The sequence below is a fragment of the Microtus oregoni genome, unplaced genomic scaffold (assembly GCF_018167655.1).
Source record: "Microtus oregoni isolate MIOR12 unplaced genomic scaffold, Mior012 000034F_ref0000314, whole genome shotgun sequence".
NCBI lineage: Eukaryota > Metazoa > Chordata > Mammalia > Rodentia > Cricetidae > Microtus > Microtus oregoni.
The window spans coordinates 14,377,447-14,395,126 of record NW_024543093.1 but is presented as its reverse complement, the minus strand read 5'-3'; the positions used below and the strand labels follow the sequence as shown (position 1 = coordinate 14,395,126).

The window sequence follows — 17,680 nt, the reverse complement described above, 5'->3', positions numbered from 1 at the left end:
TTCCATTCCCAGAACAAACACTCTTCAGACCACATCTGAGCAGCAATGAAGAGAAATGTTTCAGTAGCATTGCTTTATTGCTTATTAAGTTTTGACATTGATATTCCAATTGAAGTTCATCTCATATCCCAGTAACGCTCCTTGACAGAAGTGCTGATGGAATTCTACAGTATTTTATTGCCTCTTTTATAATTAATAATCACCACTGGCTGATGTTTCCAAGATGTGAGCTGTGTACCGTCCAAGGATGGAAACAGCATTGTAATTTCAAAAGGAAAAAAAAAATCATTCTGATCCTATAAAAACTTGGTACATGCTACCTTAAATATACTAAGCCTTCCTTTTTCAGATTCAGAACTACCAAACTATTGCTTGGAATGGAAATATCTTCATTAACTATGAGTTTTTACAGATAGAGCCCATCTATGGGAATTTATATGTGTTTTCCATCAATGGAATAATTTCATGCTTTCTTCCTAAAAACTTATATGTGGGAATAACGGAATTAAGAGACAACAAAACTAACATCCTGCATTAATGGTGAGATGGTACACAAAGAGGGAAAACATGAGCCAGGCAGTGGTGGCGCATGCTTTTAATCCGAGCACTCGGGAGGCAGAGGCAACAGGTGGCTCTCCTGTGAGTTCAAGGCCAGCCTGGTCTACAAGAGCGAGTTCCAGGACAGGCTCCAAGGCTACAGAGAAACTGTGTCTCGACCTCCCCCCCCACATACACACACAAAAAAGGCAAAACATGAAACTGATCAGCAAGCACAGCCTATGGAAAGCTCCAGGGGCTTTCTCAGACCTCATGCACAGGCCAAGGCCAATGCTGTGATTATGACAGAGACAGAACATAGAGAATACAGCGCATTATAACAACCAAAATCCAGCTGGTCATGGCTGTATACACACGGTCCCAGTATTCCAGGGCTGAGACAGGACTGAGTTCCGAGGTCAGTGTGGGCCAAGCAATATGCTATCTCAATGCCAAAGTTAAAGTAATGAATCGAATTAAAAAAAAAATGTCGCCAAGCAATAGCAGTGCACACCTTTAATCCCAGCACGCAGGAGGCAGACAGGTGGATCTCTATGAGTTCCAGCCTGGTCTACAGTGTCTTGAAAAGCTCTCACCCACATGGATGGTTGAACCATAATGTCCCACATACCATGAAGGTAAATAAGGGAATACCCCTAAATAATTAAAAAAAAAAACAAAACAAAACCTTGAGCAAGTTATATTCCTATCATCAAGCTGTTTCCCAAGCAAAAGACAAACACCACAAAACAAAACCCCACATTCTGTCAGTTGCTGCATTTACCAAGCATCAGGAAGATCTACTTTATTAGTCTAACTGCAGTGCAGACAGCCAAAGGCCACTTGGGAAAAAATGTTTACCTCTTTTCATATTCTAACAGAGGTGGGAAGCCATCCACTGTACAGCATCAGCCCTTGAGGTACATTGGGAAGGAAACGGCTGAGTCTTTCCACCAAATAACACACACCCTAGTACTGCTTATAAATCAAAGAGAAAATAAAACACATCCCTTTGAACAGGGAGAAAGAGGTCATTCCGTGGGGGTATCTTTAGAGTCTGCATCAGTTTGCTCCATTTCATCGTCCATGATTCCTGGGATAGCTGTAACAGGTATGGTGCTCTCTGTTGCCACTATGAATGCTTCATTTCTGGCCTCAGTGGCCTCGCTTCTAGCCTTGTCTTCGGTGTTCCTATTTTCAGACGCTGTTTCACAGGTCTGCTCTCCCAGCGACTTTTCAGTGTGGGGGTCACTACTGGTGTCTGCTGTGTCCACAGGGCCTTCCTCTTCAGCTGTAACTTCACTACGCTCTGCACCTGGCTCTCCGTCCCCCTCTACAGCTCTCACCGCTGCTGTGATCACCTCTGCTAAGACCTCTGCAGCTACTTCCTCTGGAGTCTCTTCCTTCCCTCCAGCATTGTCATCTCCCTCTGTCTCAACATCAACTGTTTCATTGGCAAAAGGATCCTCACCCTGAACCAAGAGAAAACACAAATCAGTGCTAGAGCCAGAGGCCCAGTTTGTGAGGAGCTGTGGTTTTGAGGAAGTCTGCACAGCATACTGCAGCTTTCAGCTCATTTTATTTATCGAGAACTTCACACACACAGAAGTACTGTACTCATACCATTTCCCCTCTCCTTGCTCCAACTCTTCCCATGTTTCCCTCTGTCCTCAAATTCATGGCCCCTCATTTGTTAATCATCATGCACATTTTGGGAAGGGAGTGTCAGGGATGAAATCCTAGTTCTCACATATGCTAACAAACAAGTACTCCACCACTAGTGCCACCCAGAGACCCTACCTACAGTTTTAGCCTGGTGTTACGGCCCTGGCTGGCCTCAAATTCAGTAATCCTCTTGCATCTGGCTCCCAAGGGCCAGTACTTCAGGTACGTGCCACCACATTTTTAAGCACTTTTAACTTCATTTGTAGTTTATTTCATTGTTTTGTTATGAGACCAGGCCTTCCTTGGCTCCAGGGTAGCCGGGACGGATGTGTCACTGCGCCCAGCTTGGATGCTTTATACAAAGCGCACCATCAGCATCTGCTCAGTACTTCACAGCTAGACAACCATGGCTTTCTCTGGTGTCTGCATGGCGTGATGTGGCCATCTACTAAGCAGCACCACATCCCCATTCACAGACCGGCAAGTCTCTAGAAAGCCCAATGTCACAGATCCAGCCCTCCTGGTATTTTTTCTTTTTTTTTCTTGGTTTTTCAAGATCAGGTTTCTCTGTAACTTTGGTGTCTGTCCTGGAACTTGTTCAATAGACCAAGCTGGTTTCGAACTCACAGAGATACACCTGTCTCTGTGTCCTGAGTGCTGGGATTAAAGGCGTGTGCCACCACCACCCGGACAGCCCTCTGTGTTTTAATGTCTTTCAATTTTTTTTTCAAAATTCAGAAATGCTAGCCAGGAATGGTGACATGTGCCTGGTCTACAGAGGTAGGTCTAGGACAGCCTGTCCTGAAGGAAACAAAACTCAAAAAAACATATAAACAAACAAGTAAATAGTAAAAATTCAGAAATAAATGCTGGTCACTGTACTCTGGCTACATTCCATATAAATCTCCCACCACCCCCTCCAAGGCTTTTTTGGCTCACTAGAGTCACAGATACAAACCTTGAGGTATTTTTCCAGCATCTTCACTATATGTTTGTTGTTCAAAACACTCTTAGCCACATGGAGACTTGTTTTCTTGAACTGCTCAGCAGCCAACTGCAAAAGGCAACCAAAAGTAGGCTTTGTAAAATAGCCAAGAGAAACCAGAAACTACCCAGTATATGTGATGGCTACTTTAACTGTCACCTTGACACAACCCAACCACCTGGAAGAAAGTCTCAATGCTGTACTGAGTCAGGGGGTGGCACCAACTCCCGGACTGCGTACATAAGAGGAGAGAGAACCAGCTGATCACTAAGCACGCATGCATCCATTCTCTCTAATCTAAAGTGACAGCTGCTGCAGGCTCCACCTGGACTTCCTCGAAACGATGTACTACAACCTGGAATTGTAAACCTTTCTTCACTAAGTTGCTTATGGTCAGGGTTATTTCCTACAAGAACATCGAGCTACTCAGCCATAACATATATGGAGAGGACCCAGCTCAGATCCACTGAAGGTTCTCTGATCTCTGAGAGCCCCCATTGAGTCCCGGTGGTCCATTGATTCTGTGGGCTGTGTTCTCAGGGGGTCCCTGGTTAGGGGTATTTTATCACAGTTAAGAAATGAAACTAGAGCCGGGCGGTGGTGGCGCACGCCTTTAATCCCAGCACTCGGGAGGCAGAGGCAGGAGGATCTCTGTGAGTTCCAGACGAGCCTGGTCTACAAGAGCTAGTTCCAGGACAGGCTCCAAAACCAGAGAAACCCTGTCTCGAAAAACCAAAAAAAGGGGGGAAATGAAACTAGGGCCGGGCGGTGGTGGCACACACCTTTGATCTCAGCACTTAGGAGGCAGGACATCCAAATGTCCTATAAAATGGTCTTGGTGTTTGTACAGGATCTATGCATTTCCTCCCTGTATTTTAAGCCTAACTTGTAAGCCTAACATAACAAAGGCTGTGCTATCAGCTATGGTAAGGTATTGGCTGGGGAACATTAAAGAATTGCAGTGTGTTCAGTCAGTATAGTTGCAATTCCTCTATTAAATGTTTTCAATCCTCCATTAGTTCAATCTGTGACTATGGAATTCAGAGATGAAGGCAAACTATATTTACAATCAGACATTTTATGAAAGAAACACAGCAACAACAAAACCTTGCTAACCCCTGGTTTAAACCTTGCCTTTAGACTCAGCTTCATCATCAAGGAAAAACCAAACCAGTACCAAAACCCAGGTTGGTCCCCCAAGCCACTGAGTTCTGCTGAATGGCCCTTGGCCTCACCTTACAGAAACCCAGTTTCAATTCAGAATTTCAGCTACTATATACAGCCAATCCAGTCACCAAATTTCTACCCCCCACCCCACCTCGAAATAAGGCAAAGATGGGTGTGGAGATATACACTGTTAATTTCTGGGAGGCAGAGGCACGTGGGTTTTTGAGTTCCAGGTCAGATGGCGGCTACCCCATGAGAACCTGTCTGAAACGAGAGAAAGAGAAAGAGAGAGAGAGAGAGAGAGAGAGAGAGAGAGAGAACGAACAAGAGAGAATAAAAGCCTGCTTCTCAACTCAGCCTCCTCCACATAGGTGGAGTAACAGTTACATTTCAACTTGCATTTTAATAGAATTGGGAGTGATGGATACAGTAAGACGACAAGCTCACTGAGGACCTGCTAGTAACGCAAGCACTCCTGGGACAATATCAATAGTCGGTCACTCCAGGAGCCAGTCTGAATCAAAACAAGACTTACCCTTCGGTTATGGTTATGGTCCACAGAGTGCAGATGCCGCTGGAGGAGCTGGTGCTGTGCAGGAATCAGCATGTCACAGGCCATGCAGTGTGCGGCTTCAATCTTCTTGAAGAAATGCTCCTGGCCAATCCCTGGAATGGAACCCATATAAACAGTTCTTTTCCTCCTTCCCAGCAAGGTCCACACTATCCCCATGCCGCCCTCTAAGGTCATCATGAGGACAGAAGGTGAGAGGTTGGAACCCACTCTCCTAACTATCCCTGCAGGAGACCTGCCCCACTGTGGGGTGCTATGCCCACACCTCATCCTTCCAGCTGTCGACACGACATCGGGGGGTTTCACATCGCTCTGATGAGAGGCTATACAGCTTCGTTCTCGTTTCACTGCACCCAGGGCTCCTTTCCACCCCGTGCTTTCCCCACAGGACTTGGCTTCACATTCTTGGTAGCCCTAGGCTGGCATTACACTGTATTTTTTTAATTTTTTAAGACTTGCATTTTGCTCGCACATATGTCTGTTCACCACATGTGTACTTGGTGCCCAAGGAGGCCAGGAGAACTGGAGTTACAGACAGCTGTAAATTGCCATGTTGGTCCTGGGTATCATATCCAGGAACTCTAGGAGATCAGCCAGTGCTGTGAATGCCAAGGCATTTCTTCAGCTCCTGGACTGTTTTTTTTTTTTTTTTTTTTTTAAATTTTCGAGACAGGGTTTCTCTGTAGTTTTTGGTGCCTGTCCTGGAACTAGCTCTTGTAGACCAGGCTGGCCTCGAACTCACGGAGATCCTCCTGCCTCTGCCTCCCGAGTGCTGGGATTAAAGGCGTGCGCCACCACCGCCCGGCTTAGACTGGTTTTTTATGGTGTAGGGATTAAATAATTCCAGGCCTCATGCACGCTAGTTAAGTACTGCAACACAGAAGAGTTGTTCAAGCCTCTGCACCGTCTATTTTTCTTCCTCTTCAATCTATTTATTTTATGTGTACAGGTATTCTGTCTATATGCTTGTCTATGTATAGAAGCCAAAAGAGGACACTGGATCTCAGACAGTTGTGAATCAACTGGACTGGAATCAAACCCGAGTCCTCTAAAAAAAAGCATCCAGAATAATCTGGACACTGGGATCACAACTGACCTTTAAATGGATCTGGTTTGGGTTTAGGGCTTTCCTTCTCCAACAATTCCTGGCGCCGTTTCTCAATTTTCTTATTCCTGTTTATGATGTACTCCTGGAAGGATGGAAAGGTGCCACCAAATGAAACAAGAACACACTATCTGGACTTTTCTGACTACTCAAAAGGGTGAGAAGATTCTAGTGTGGCAGCTCGAAGATCAAAACTCGCCGTGGTTAGAACTATCATCACTCTGTGACACAGGAACACATACAATAGTTTCCATTTGGGGAAAGAAACTGGATTATGTTTAGGTCTCTCATTCCCTGTAATCCTCTGAAGGCTCTAATGCTGGCAGAGCTTTCCATGAAGACTTTACCTGGAGGAACTCCACTGTCTTGTCGGGCAATTTGGTACTTATAAACCGCAATGTCTCTTTATGAAATTTGCTTTGCAGATGCTTTTGGATTTCTTCATCTTCAAAGCTACGAAACTTGCATACAGAACAGGCAAACTGAATCCTAGAAGGCAACACAGAAAGGAATCACTAGTTCTTCTCTGAGCACAGAGATGCACCCAGGAAACAGGGTTCTTCTGGTCCTTAAGGGCGTTCAAAGAGCGCCTCCCAGTCTCTCTCTTAGGTGTTGAGCAATGAACCCAGCAAGGAAACAGACATTACTGTAGGTCCCTGTCTGAAGAGCGTACAGCCTCTCAAATATTTTCTGAAAACTATTCCACCAGTAGCATACCGGGCCAAAAAGAACTCTCTAAAGTGATAAAAGAAATGGAAACATTCACAGGTCCTTTAGGTAGGGCTGATGATAAACTACTAAAAGTTGTGGGGACTCTCTGATATCCCCCTCCCCAGCCCCCTCTGTGTAGCCTTGACTGTCCTTGCCTGCCTCTGGCTCCCAAGTGCTGGGATTAAAGATGTGCACCACCATGCCTAGATTTCTCTAACAATCTTAAATTTCTTTGAAATCCTTGGTCATTAGTGCTGAGATTGAAGATTAAAAACAGAACAAAACAAAAAAATATAAGATGTGAGGACACAGATGTAATTCAGTTATTATAGCATTTACCTGGCATGCAATGGGTATTATCCCCAACAAAAATGTCACCTCTCCCTCTGGCATGAAGACACCCAGACCATCTCATCATTTCTGAATCAAGGGGTGTATACATCTGCTTGCTTATGTGTGTGGATGCACAAACAACAGGAGGCTAGACGCCCTGCTCTATCACTCTACACCTCGTCCCTTTCAGACAGGGTCTCTCACTGAACCTGGAGCTGGGCTATCAGCCAGCAAACCCTTGTGATCCTTTTGTCTCACCCCCAACCCCTAGCGTTGAGCTACAGATGTACATGGCTATGATGAGCTTTTCTTGTAGGTGCTGGGGATTTGAATTTAGGTCCTTATGCTTACATAGCAAGTGCGCCTACCTACAGAACCATCACCCCAGACCAAATGACTTTTTAAAAATTTCATTTATTGGGGAGTGGAGCATGTGCTTGTGCAGAGTTCAGAGGACAATCTGTGAGAGCTGGCTTTCTCCTACCAGGCGGATCCCAGGAATCAAACTCAGGCAACTGGTGTGGAACAACTGTCTTTACCCACTGTACCAATCCAAATCAAAGGTTTTGGTGAACTTCTAGGAAAAGATGATTTTGTGTTTTGTCGATTCCTAGTTTCTACTGTTAGGACCTCTTTTGCTAAGCATTTCTCTGCACAGGAAAATTGTGGTAGTACCTGAGCCTTAAAACCAAGGATAGTAGTTTGGAGAAATTGCTCAATGAGTAAAGGCACTTGACACCAAGCTTAAAAGACTCACATGGATCTGCAGGAAACCACAGGATGGAAAGAGAACCAACCTGTACAAACTGTTCTTTGACCTTCATAAGCATGCTGTGGCAGATGAACACACACACACACACACACACACACACACACACACACACACACACACACCTCTGCATAAACACATGCCCTACCCTGCAATCAATAATAAATTTAAGAAATCATTTGGTCTGGGGAGATGGCTCTGTAGGTCAGAGTACCTGTTATGTAAGAAGCAACAAACACTAATGTAGCGACTCTGATTTCCAGCCAGTAGCTGCTTAATCAATGAATCATGACAGACAGACCCATGGTGTATTATTACAACAGCACTCTATGGGTCTGGCATTTTACCATTCTTCTATTCTGAGACAAATTTGGCCAGCAAAATCTCAAACACCTATATTCTCACTCTGTTGAATTCCAGAGATTGACTAGATTTGGATAGAGAACCAAGACATCCTCCCCCTGCCACTTCTGTCAAATGAAGGTCACTTTCTGGGAGGCTGAATGCCAAGTCAGCAGACAGGACTGGGCATCCTTTCGGCCTGCTGATGGGCACATTTGACCTCCACAGTCCTAGTATAAAGGCCCTAATCCCAACAATGAGGAAAGATGGTGGTCTCTGAGGCGGATTCTTGGAGCAAAACCAGAAGGCTAACTACATGCACCTTTCACACACTTCTCTAAGTCGTACCTCCCAATAACCTGGCTAAGAGCTCCTGACAGCTGGAGTCAAACCAAACTCCTATGCATTACGGAGGGAGGACAGGTAAGCTTGGGGAGGTAGACAGTGCCCAGACTCTTTACCTAGCCTGTCAATCTGCCTCACTGGCCTGTCAGCTGTTACCTGTCAGCTGCTCGGTCCCGCATCCTGTCTCTCCTCCTTTGCTTCTCCCGTCTTTTCTTCACATCCTCGTCTTCATCCTCCTTTTCTCCTGTAACAGAAAAGTTCCCTCGAGACACTGAGGAGCCTACAGGCAAGGTCGGCTCCAGGGCCAAGTTGGATGCTGCAGTTTGGCAGCCACACCTTGTGCCCATCTTCCATTTCTTTATTGTGGCAGAGCCAGGACCCCACGGCACTGAGGAGCTGTTAGAGGCTCCTATGTACCAGGACCTTTGATGAGAACCCAGAGGAGTTGCCTCACTCCTCCCATGGCCTGATGGGCAGAGGCCCATCCCACTCATGGCCACCTAGTCTGTTCTGTCCCAGCCTACTGGTCCAATATAGCACTCTGTTGTTGGGTCTTCTCCCATGTCACTCAAAGCGCAGCAAATAACCCCACAGAGGCAGAAGTTGAAGGCCTCAGAAAATAAAGCAAGCTAAGCTGCACTGCCGCCCTCCATCCCACCTCTAGGTGGGCTGTGGTGACCGTCCAGTTGGCCTCACCTGAACTAAGGACTCAGCAGGTCTGACAGTCCTTGCTGGCCCGATCTCTATCTTCCACTCAGAAAACCAACAACCTTGGACTTTCCCAAGGCTGAGTGGGAAGCAATCCTAGAAACAAAAATGGGAAGAGACCAATTGGTCCTCCCATCCATTTCCTGGGCTGGCATAGCTCCCAGGAGAGCCCTGTGGCCAGTATCTCAGCATGAGACCACACCAGATCCCCAGGCTCAGGGCTGGATGCTGAAAAAAGGTTGTATAAGCATCTGAACTGTAACCCCTACCCCTGATGCCAGTCCCGAGACTGTCCCACGAAGATGGCGACCGGCGTGCGCTGCTCAGAAGCCTCTCAAAAGGACGTGTGGGACTTTTGGCAAGAGGTCACTGCCTGAAACTATGACTGCTGTTTAATAGCATAGTCATCCCGGTTGGGTAGCAGGACCTGTGCGCAACAAACATGTCACCTTTGCTTTAGCATTTACCCGGCTGCATGATCTGCTGAAAGCTGGGGAGGAATCCCGTGCTGTGGGCAAAACTTTAATGTGCGGGGTGGGGACATCTGAGGAATAGTTAACCCAAGAACTTTAAAGGAGCCAAGGGCCTGCACATCATAAGGGGTGAAGGCCAGCCTATGATCATGGAGGGAAATCAGCTAGGACAGGCCCACAAGAACATGGAGAAAGACCAAGTGGCTGCAGAGTGAATCTAAGGCCTTGCAAAGCAGGCGGCTTCTCCGAGTCACCCTAGCGGTATAACCTTGTTGGGCTCTTGGGTCTCTTGCCCTAGAACTGACAAGACCTGTTCTTGCTTTTGAGATTTGGGCCTGAGAGCACCTTACAGGTCACTCTCGCAACCTCAAGACCAACCACAGCAGGTATTTGTTCTCTGTCCACACAATCAAAGCTGCCAGTATTTCTGGCAAAGGCCAAGGCATACACTGAGGTTGATGATTGAGAACAAAAACAAGCAAAACAAAACAAAACAGAAAAACCCCCAAAAACCAAAAAACTAGATGGCAGGAACAGCAAAGATGGGCCAGAATATGGGAAGAGGGAATAAAAAAAGGGGCCTCTTTCTCTTCAGATTTTGGAAATACACTTTCCTACCATGGGTATCTGGTGATACCCAGAGATGGGCTCCCCAGTTCCTATAACCTATATCTATATCCACGGAGGCAAATGAATTCTTTCAAGCAAATCCTGCCCCAAAGACTGGAGCAAAGCTTTGGGGGTGGTTCCCACAGTGTAGACCCACTGCACAGCTGCAACTCCTCTACCATGCCATGGATCTTGGCAGTGAGTGCGGGTCAGACAGGAAGGCTGCAAAGGATACTGGGTGATGCCTACCTTTTTGTTTCCTGGAGTCACTGAATTCATCCTCCTAAAAAAGGTCAACGCAATGTCAGGCAGTGAGGTGGAAGTTCCAAAATTCTCTATAAGCAGCCTAGGCCCTAATACCTAATGTGTGGTCTCACCACAGACCTTGGCCTGCTGTGGTGCTGGGAAATGAGGCAGTATAAGGGAAACCTCAGAGCCAAAGAGCAGAGCCCAAGTGCTCTGTTATGATTCACTGGCACTAGAAGACTATAAAGGGGGCTTGGAGAGTTGGCTCAGTGGTCAACAGCACTTGTTGTTCTTGGAGAAGACCTGGGTTCAATCCCTGGAAGCCACATGGTGGCTCACGAACATCTGGACATCTAGTTACAAGGCATCTAACACCTCTGACCAAAGGACACATCAGGCATGCACGCAAAACACTTTTATACACATGAAATAATAAATTATTGAAGAAAAAAAAAGACTATAAAAAAAGACTACCAAGTCACTAACTTAGTTCTCTCCAAAGTGATAGAACCTGCCTCGGGGAGGGGGAAGGGGGGAGGAGTCTGTGTGTGTGTGTGTGTGTGTGTGTGTGTGAGAGCGAGGGGGGGGGGTGACAGCAGCAAATCCCATATAGTCTACTAGTAGGAGAAGCAGCTCTGGTTTGTATTATTCTAATTCCAACACTGATTGGAAATAGGCTTTCCCAATTTCCAAGTGTATTTAGCATTCTAACAAATTAGGATAAATAGAGATCCGATGATTATCTAAACAGAGTCAATGCCTTGGACAAGAGATGTGCAGAGACTTCCACCATCAAGAGCTAAGTCAACTGAACTGGGAACAAGCAAGACTCTCACAAAAGTGTCAAGGCTGGGCAGAGCCAGGTGGAGAGTGACAGAACACTTGAAGGGCACTGTTTAAGCTCTGGATTCCATTTCTTGCCACCCAGAAGAGAAAAGCTATTGAAGACCTGTTAGCCCACCCTCACCCTTCTTTCCACCTGACTGTCAGAAGTACCTAGAAGAAATTTTCTAATTCCATATACAGAGAGAAAGAAAATTATCCTCCTCAGAAATGTGGTGTGGCCTGAGAACTGGCCTCTGCAGCCACTCCCCAGTGACTGGCTATCAGGACAACAGGCTGCAGACAGAGCCAGCGGCACCCTACAGAGTCCTACAGTTAGAAGGCTGATGGCTACAGTCAACACAGAAAAGCAAGAACAATGATTTGGGACCTTTTTCTGGGGAAGAGGAAAAGTAGGAAGGGGGACAACTGGTTGGGATGTAATGTATGAGAGGAGAGGGAGTGGGGAAGGAGAGAGTAAGAGTTGTTACAGGGTGCTCAAGAGATAGGTAGTTGTGTGGTTGAGTCTATCAATACAGCTATTTTCACCTCTGTAGAGAAAGATAAAGGACAGAAGAAACCCCAGAGACAAAGAATCTGTGGTGAACTCACCCCCCTGAATTCTTCATCTCCTGACCGTAGGTCACCAGCTCCATCATCTGTCAAACACAGGCAACAGAAGTATTAGCCCCTAGGTGGTGGCCCCCAGAGCATAATCATGCTCCCAAGCTCACTGACCAGACTGACAACAGGGGACAAAGTTGCCAGTAAACAATACCACATATCAAGTCTGAGCAGGCAACTTACTCATGTTGAACCTACCCGGTACAGCGGTCCCCAGAGCATACCGTTTTCAGATAAATCTCCTTCGCTGTCAGCTCGGGCCAGTTTGGCATCTGGCTCTTCATACAATGGAAACTGCTTCCGCTTCCTGCCCATGCTGTCTGGTCCAAAGCGCTCAAACCCTCTCCTTCGGGGCTACAGATACAAGCACATGCCATGTAAAGCTAACCTGGGCCAGTAAGTGCCCCACAGATGAGATCAAAGTTTGTAAGAACAAAGAACACAGGCAGGAAAAGCCTTAAAAAGTAAACTGTACTACATTTGGAGTCCAGAGTCAGTGTCATGCTTGAAGAAGCCAGACATGCACAGCCACATGTGATTCACCAGGCTGACTCAGGCCGCCCCTGTTCTGTGACAGATGAACTGATGGAGATGATCTAAACCAAGTGGTGTAAACCTAGTGATAGCGAACGGCACACTGGGGAGTAAGAGCGTCACACAGTACAGGCAGGCACACAGCTTTTACCTCAATAAAGCTGCCAGGAAGAAAAAGCAAGACCTGACATAACTTGGTGAACTTACCCAATCCCGTATCCGAGTCTGGGACCGACCACATCCATAAGGCATGGTGCTACCAAAACCGCCCACCCCCTGCATGCCCATCATGCTGTAGTCAGGGGCCATGGACTGGGAGAAGAGGGAAGGAGGTGGCCTGCTGGTGGAGGGCCCAGCCAGACCACGCCCACCCACGTAGTTCAGCTCATTCCAGGCAGCAGGCAGGGGCTCCGAGGACGATGAGGGTGGCATGAAGGGATCACTGCGTATGAAGGTGCTGGAGTTGCTCCGGTCTTGGAATCGGGTCTGGCCCTGGCCCCGGCCCCTCATGAAGCCATCAAGTGAGCCCCGTTCTGGTGTTGGGTCCCGACAGTCATTGAATGTCCCACCAAAGCTACCATTGCGGTCAGCCCCCAAGTCAAAGTCATAATCATAGCTGTAGCTGGGGCGATAGGGATTCTGCTCAGGCAAACAGGGCCTGGAGTCATAGGGCTCATACGGCTGGAAGCGGAAGGAGCTGCAAGGGAAGTACACAACCTGTTAGGAGCAGCCAGGGTACTGGCTAAGCCACCTGGGCCACCCAATCATCAGTCCTCAGCCTAACCTCACATTAAGCTGACCTCCTTAGATTCAGTACAGAAAACCAAACCACCCCCTTAGATTCAGTACAGAAAACCAAACCACCCAGTATCCATTTAAATGCCCAGAAGGCAAAACAGCCCAAGACCTCATTCAAACATTGCTAACAAGAAAGAGCATGAACTCTTGCCAGATGAAGACAAAGTCTGGAATTAACTAAATCAGCCAACAGTTTAGTCTTCAAGTCTTACTACAGCACCCCTAACTCCCTGTAGGGCCCAACTCCTGTCTAATACACAAGAGCAGGAAAGACGTCTTTCTAAGAGTTGGTACCCACTCCCACCTCATGATGCCAGAAAGTAATTCCACCAGGAAAGGTTTAATCACCTGTCTCGGTCCTGTATGCCCTCCCCACCGCTGCTGGTCCCACCCCTGCCTCCTTCCTTGGACAACATGTCCAAACGCTGGTTGATCTTGGCAATGAGCGAGTCAGAATTGTCAGTGCACGGCTCTGGTGCAAAAGAGGCCATATGCATGGCAGAGCTCCCAGCTGCCAGGCCACCATCACTGGCCTTGGTGGCCTCCCACGAGGCTGGGCCATAACTGTAAGGCGCTCCCGCAGAGACATTCGTATTCTGGGCGTTGTAGTAGCTGTAGTTGTCATAACCTGTCAGAAGAAAGAGAAACTATGTCAGACCTCAGAACATGAGGCTGCCCATGACATCGTGCACAGAAGCACTCTTGGTCTTGTAGAGAAAGATTCACCAACATCAAACCACAATATACAAGTGATCAAGACCAGAGATGGGGGCCACAGGTGTTCTACTAGCAGGCTTTCACTAAAGACAGTAGGATTTGTTCCCTAAACAGAGCCAGTGGCAGCTAAGAACCTTGGAATAGCAATTCAGGGTACCGACAAAGACATTTGAGAGCTGCAGTTTTTGCACTGTACCCACAATCCCTCTCTAAGTTCAAACTCCCCCTCAGGACAGCCTAGCTCCAGCACTGATACTCAGCACCCAGTGTACACAGCCAGGATGGGAACTGGGGACCTGTACTTCAGCCCATCTGGGTGGCTCTCAGAGCTTCACTTGCTTCCTCAAGACCCCTTTCATAAGGTCTTACCTTGCCAGCTGGCCACACTGCTTCCGTATGTACCTTAAGAGAAACAAGACAGAAGGGCTTCAGTGTCCCTAGGGACAGCTGCCACCTCACTTCACCAGAGGACAGGCTGTGACAATGTGGCAGAGGTCCTTGGCATGTTTCATAGAACAGGTACAGAACATACCAATATTTCTCTCCCAGGCCAGCCTGACTTCTCCCCTGAAAGCTAAGGAAAGGAAGGGAAACAGCAGACCCCAGGATGCCGACCTACACCACAGTGCCAACCGAGTGGTCAGTCTGGCCCAGTTCTCACCAGGAGCCAATCATACCAACAGGACATGAGTGGAAAATCAGTCCCATCCGAACAATAGCATACTATGTGGCATGGGTGTCTCAGAGACCACCTCCTGGGACACAAAATGGTATACAGAAAAGTGGCTTCCCTCCAAAGGTGCTAGGGACATGTCCTACGACTGAAGAAAAAGAAAAAAAAGGGGGAAGCCTTTGTGCCCTGGGATGGGGTAGAGTGTGGGGCAGGTTTTAGACCCACAACAAGGGTGAACAAAAACTTGGTCCACATCTAGTCCACTGTTTTTGTACAGTGCTTGAGTTAAAAACAGGTTTTATCTCTCTAAATGGTGATAGGAAAAGTACTCCCAAAACAAAGCACATTCCAGGACATACCAAATATATAAGAAAATGTGCAATTTGTACACACAGACTAAAAGGGGTGGATGGGTGCTACTGGGGCCCAAACCTGGTGCCACTTGCAATGTCTACTGAGTTCATTCCAGATTTTAAAAGAAAACCGAGTAGTGAGAGGGGGCGGAGTGATACATTCTACTGATTAACCAGCCTCTACTCCCTTGCAGTACACAACAGAGTAGTCTTCTGGAGAAAGGGAAGAAGGCAAGGCAGGATACCCTGGTGAAGGCAGATGTTGGCTTCTTTTACAAAGGGGCATCCAGTGTGGGGGAACCCATGATTCAACTCGCCAAGCAGAAACCACTTACCCTGGGTGTTGGCAGGTCCAGCACTCCATGCCCCATAGCCTGTGAAGAGATCACGTGTCAAGATTCTATCCACCATTAAGAAAATGTGGGCTCTGAGAATCTCCCACAATCTAAAGGGTTTTCCTTTGTCAGAAGTGGCAACTGACAATGCCACCCATCCTACAGCTGGAGACCATCACACTTGACCTGGCTGAACTGAGGTCAAGGCAGAAAAATGAGGGCGCTACACTTGGGAGGACACAGGACCAGCTACACAGCATCAGGCCATAGTGCCCACCCTCCTGGTGCAGCCACCACATAAGTGGGAAAACAGCTCAGGTTGCTGCCAGAAACGCCACATAACCGAGAAACAAGCTGGGAATTTAGTGACATCATTGTAGTGTTGGCTTTCATGTAACTAACAATGTCCTGGGCTTTTGATCCTCAGCCTTACCCCCAGCATTCCTTATCTACCCTACAAACAACACCCATCTGGGTGGGAGGGGATTATATTCTCTTCATTTGTGTCCCTGCAGCCTAGCTCACAGCTTTCCACAGTGGCACAGTCTCACCTTGATAAAGTGAACCATTCTCTCTCTCTCCAGACTACCCCTCACCCATCATTAACAAAGTCCCTTCAATGCCTTGACAGAACAGGCATTCAGCAAGTACCGCCAAACCTAACTGCTTACTAACAGCTGAGAGAGCTGAAGCTCCTCAGGGAACTTAACTGCTCGAAGAGTTTGCTTTGCGCCTCTGCAGGCTATGGCTTCCTGTCCCTGCCTCACCCCGTTAACCAAGCAGCCCTTGTAACAAACAGTGAACCACCTCCGGGTACAAACTGTGTCCCTGTGAGACACTAGTCTTTCTAGCTGCCATCAAACAGTCAGTGAGAGGAGGAAAACAGAGAGGCTGTTAATATTTTAACAGAGTATGTGAAGTTTTTGGTATGTAGAAAGTGGGGTCACCATGAAGTTCCCTAACCTGAGGAACACAGAGCAGGGTTCTGACAGGTATCTGAATCATCTAGGATCTGAATGGTCAAGAGCACTACGATGTCCGTGTGCTCATCACATCTCAGGTCTCTGCCAAGTCCATTTCCAGGTATTTCAAGATCCTTCCGTTCTCCAGCAGCTGAAAGTTGCCAACAACTCCCTGAGCCCATTTCGAATCCCATTCCTTGGGTTCCAACTGTCTCCTGCACGTAAATTTCGGCCCAGAGTAAAGGCCTCCCCGGAGGTTCACATTCTAGAGATTAACGCTCGAAAAATGAGGCCTAACTGCAAAAAGATGCTAAAAATTTAAGTTAGGAAAGGCAACGTTTCCGCTTTGGCCATCCCTTGGTCCCTCTAGGCCACCGTAATGTTACAGTTAAGCGCTCCAGTCCCTCAGTAAAGTGACGCTTGGGAGGACGGCTAATCTGTAGTCCTGGTTGGAGAACATCAGGTTTTGCACAAAACCACGCAGTACCTGACCCTCAATGTCCGGTCCTTGGAGAAGTCCACCTCCCAGGGGCAGCACATACCGCGCACACTGCAGAGACCCGGCCAGGTCGTTCCGAGGGGTCGCACCGCTGGGCATTGGGAAAGCAAGGCCCAGGGCACGTGCTCAACGGCCGCCGCCGGCGGCAGACGAATTGCCGGGACTCCGCCCGCGGCCGCCGCGGCCCTGGCCGGACCTCACCCCCGCGCGCTCTAGCCCCGCCCCTGGGGACGCCATTTTGTGGCGTCTTCGGAAGAGAAGGCGGGACTGAGACCTCCAGGGTAGTCGGGTTTGGGCCGGGCCGAGATCCTCCAGCTTTGAGTGGTGAAACCGGCCCAAGGCGCCTCCAGAAACCCTCGACCTCGGCGCCTCAGCCGCCTTCCCCCGCGACTGCGTGGAGGCCCAATAAGCGCCGCGCGCGCGTCCCGGCAGACGCTCCGCAGGAGCGGGCTGCGGCGAGCGCGTTCCGACCGCCCGCTAGGCCCGCGTACCGCCGCGCGGCAGTCTTTCTTCTGTGCGTGCACAGTAGCCCGTACTAACCTCCGTAGCCTTGCTCCATGTCTCCGACGCGATCCGCCAGCAGACCCTTTTCTTAGCGTCCCTTGGAACGCATGCGTTCAACGTGCCGTCAGCTACTGAAAACGAAGGACCTACGTCCCTCCTCCTAGCACTACCATTGGTTGGTCTCCAACTGAGCCCGCCTCAGCCGCCCCACCTAGCCTTCCTGGTTGCTAGGCTCTGGAGTTGAGCCTCAAGGGTAAGCTAGTGCGCAAGAGCATCCAGGTTCGCGCACGCGT

At 48.2% G+C, this 17,680-nt stretch overlaps 1 protein-coding gene across 1 annotated transcript; it reads right to left on the bottom strand.

Moving 5' to 3' along the window:
• Window positions 1–54: 54 nt before the first annotated feature.
• Window positions 55–17,677, bottom strand: Akap8 (A-kinase anchoring protein 8). The gene is made up of 14 exons (XM_041630155.1): window positions 17,424–17,677; window positions 15,423–15,461; window positions 14,431–14,463; window positions 13,693–13,972; window positions 12,754–13,243; window positions 12,237–12,366; window positions 12,001–12,047; window positions 10,570–10,603; window positions 8,687–8,774; window positions 6,378–6,519; window positions 6,022–6,115; window positions 4,890–5,020; window positions 3,161–3,256; window positions 55–2,009 (listed from the first exon to the last, which is right to left on the bottom strand). The coding sequence occupies exons 1-14, from the start codon at window positions 17,440–17,442 to the stop codon at window positions 1,569–1,571; spliced, it is 2,064 nt and encodes a 687-aa protein (XP_041486089.1). The 5' UTR covers window positions 17,443–17,677; the 3' UTR covers window positions 55–1,568.
• Window positions 17,678–17,680: the final 3 nt, after the last annotated feature.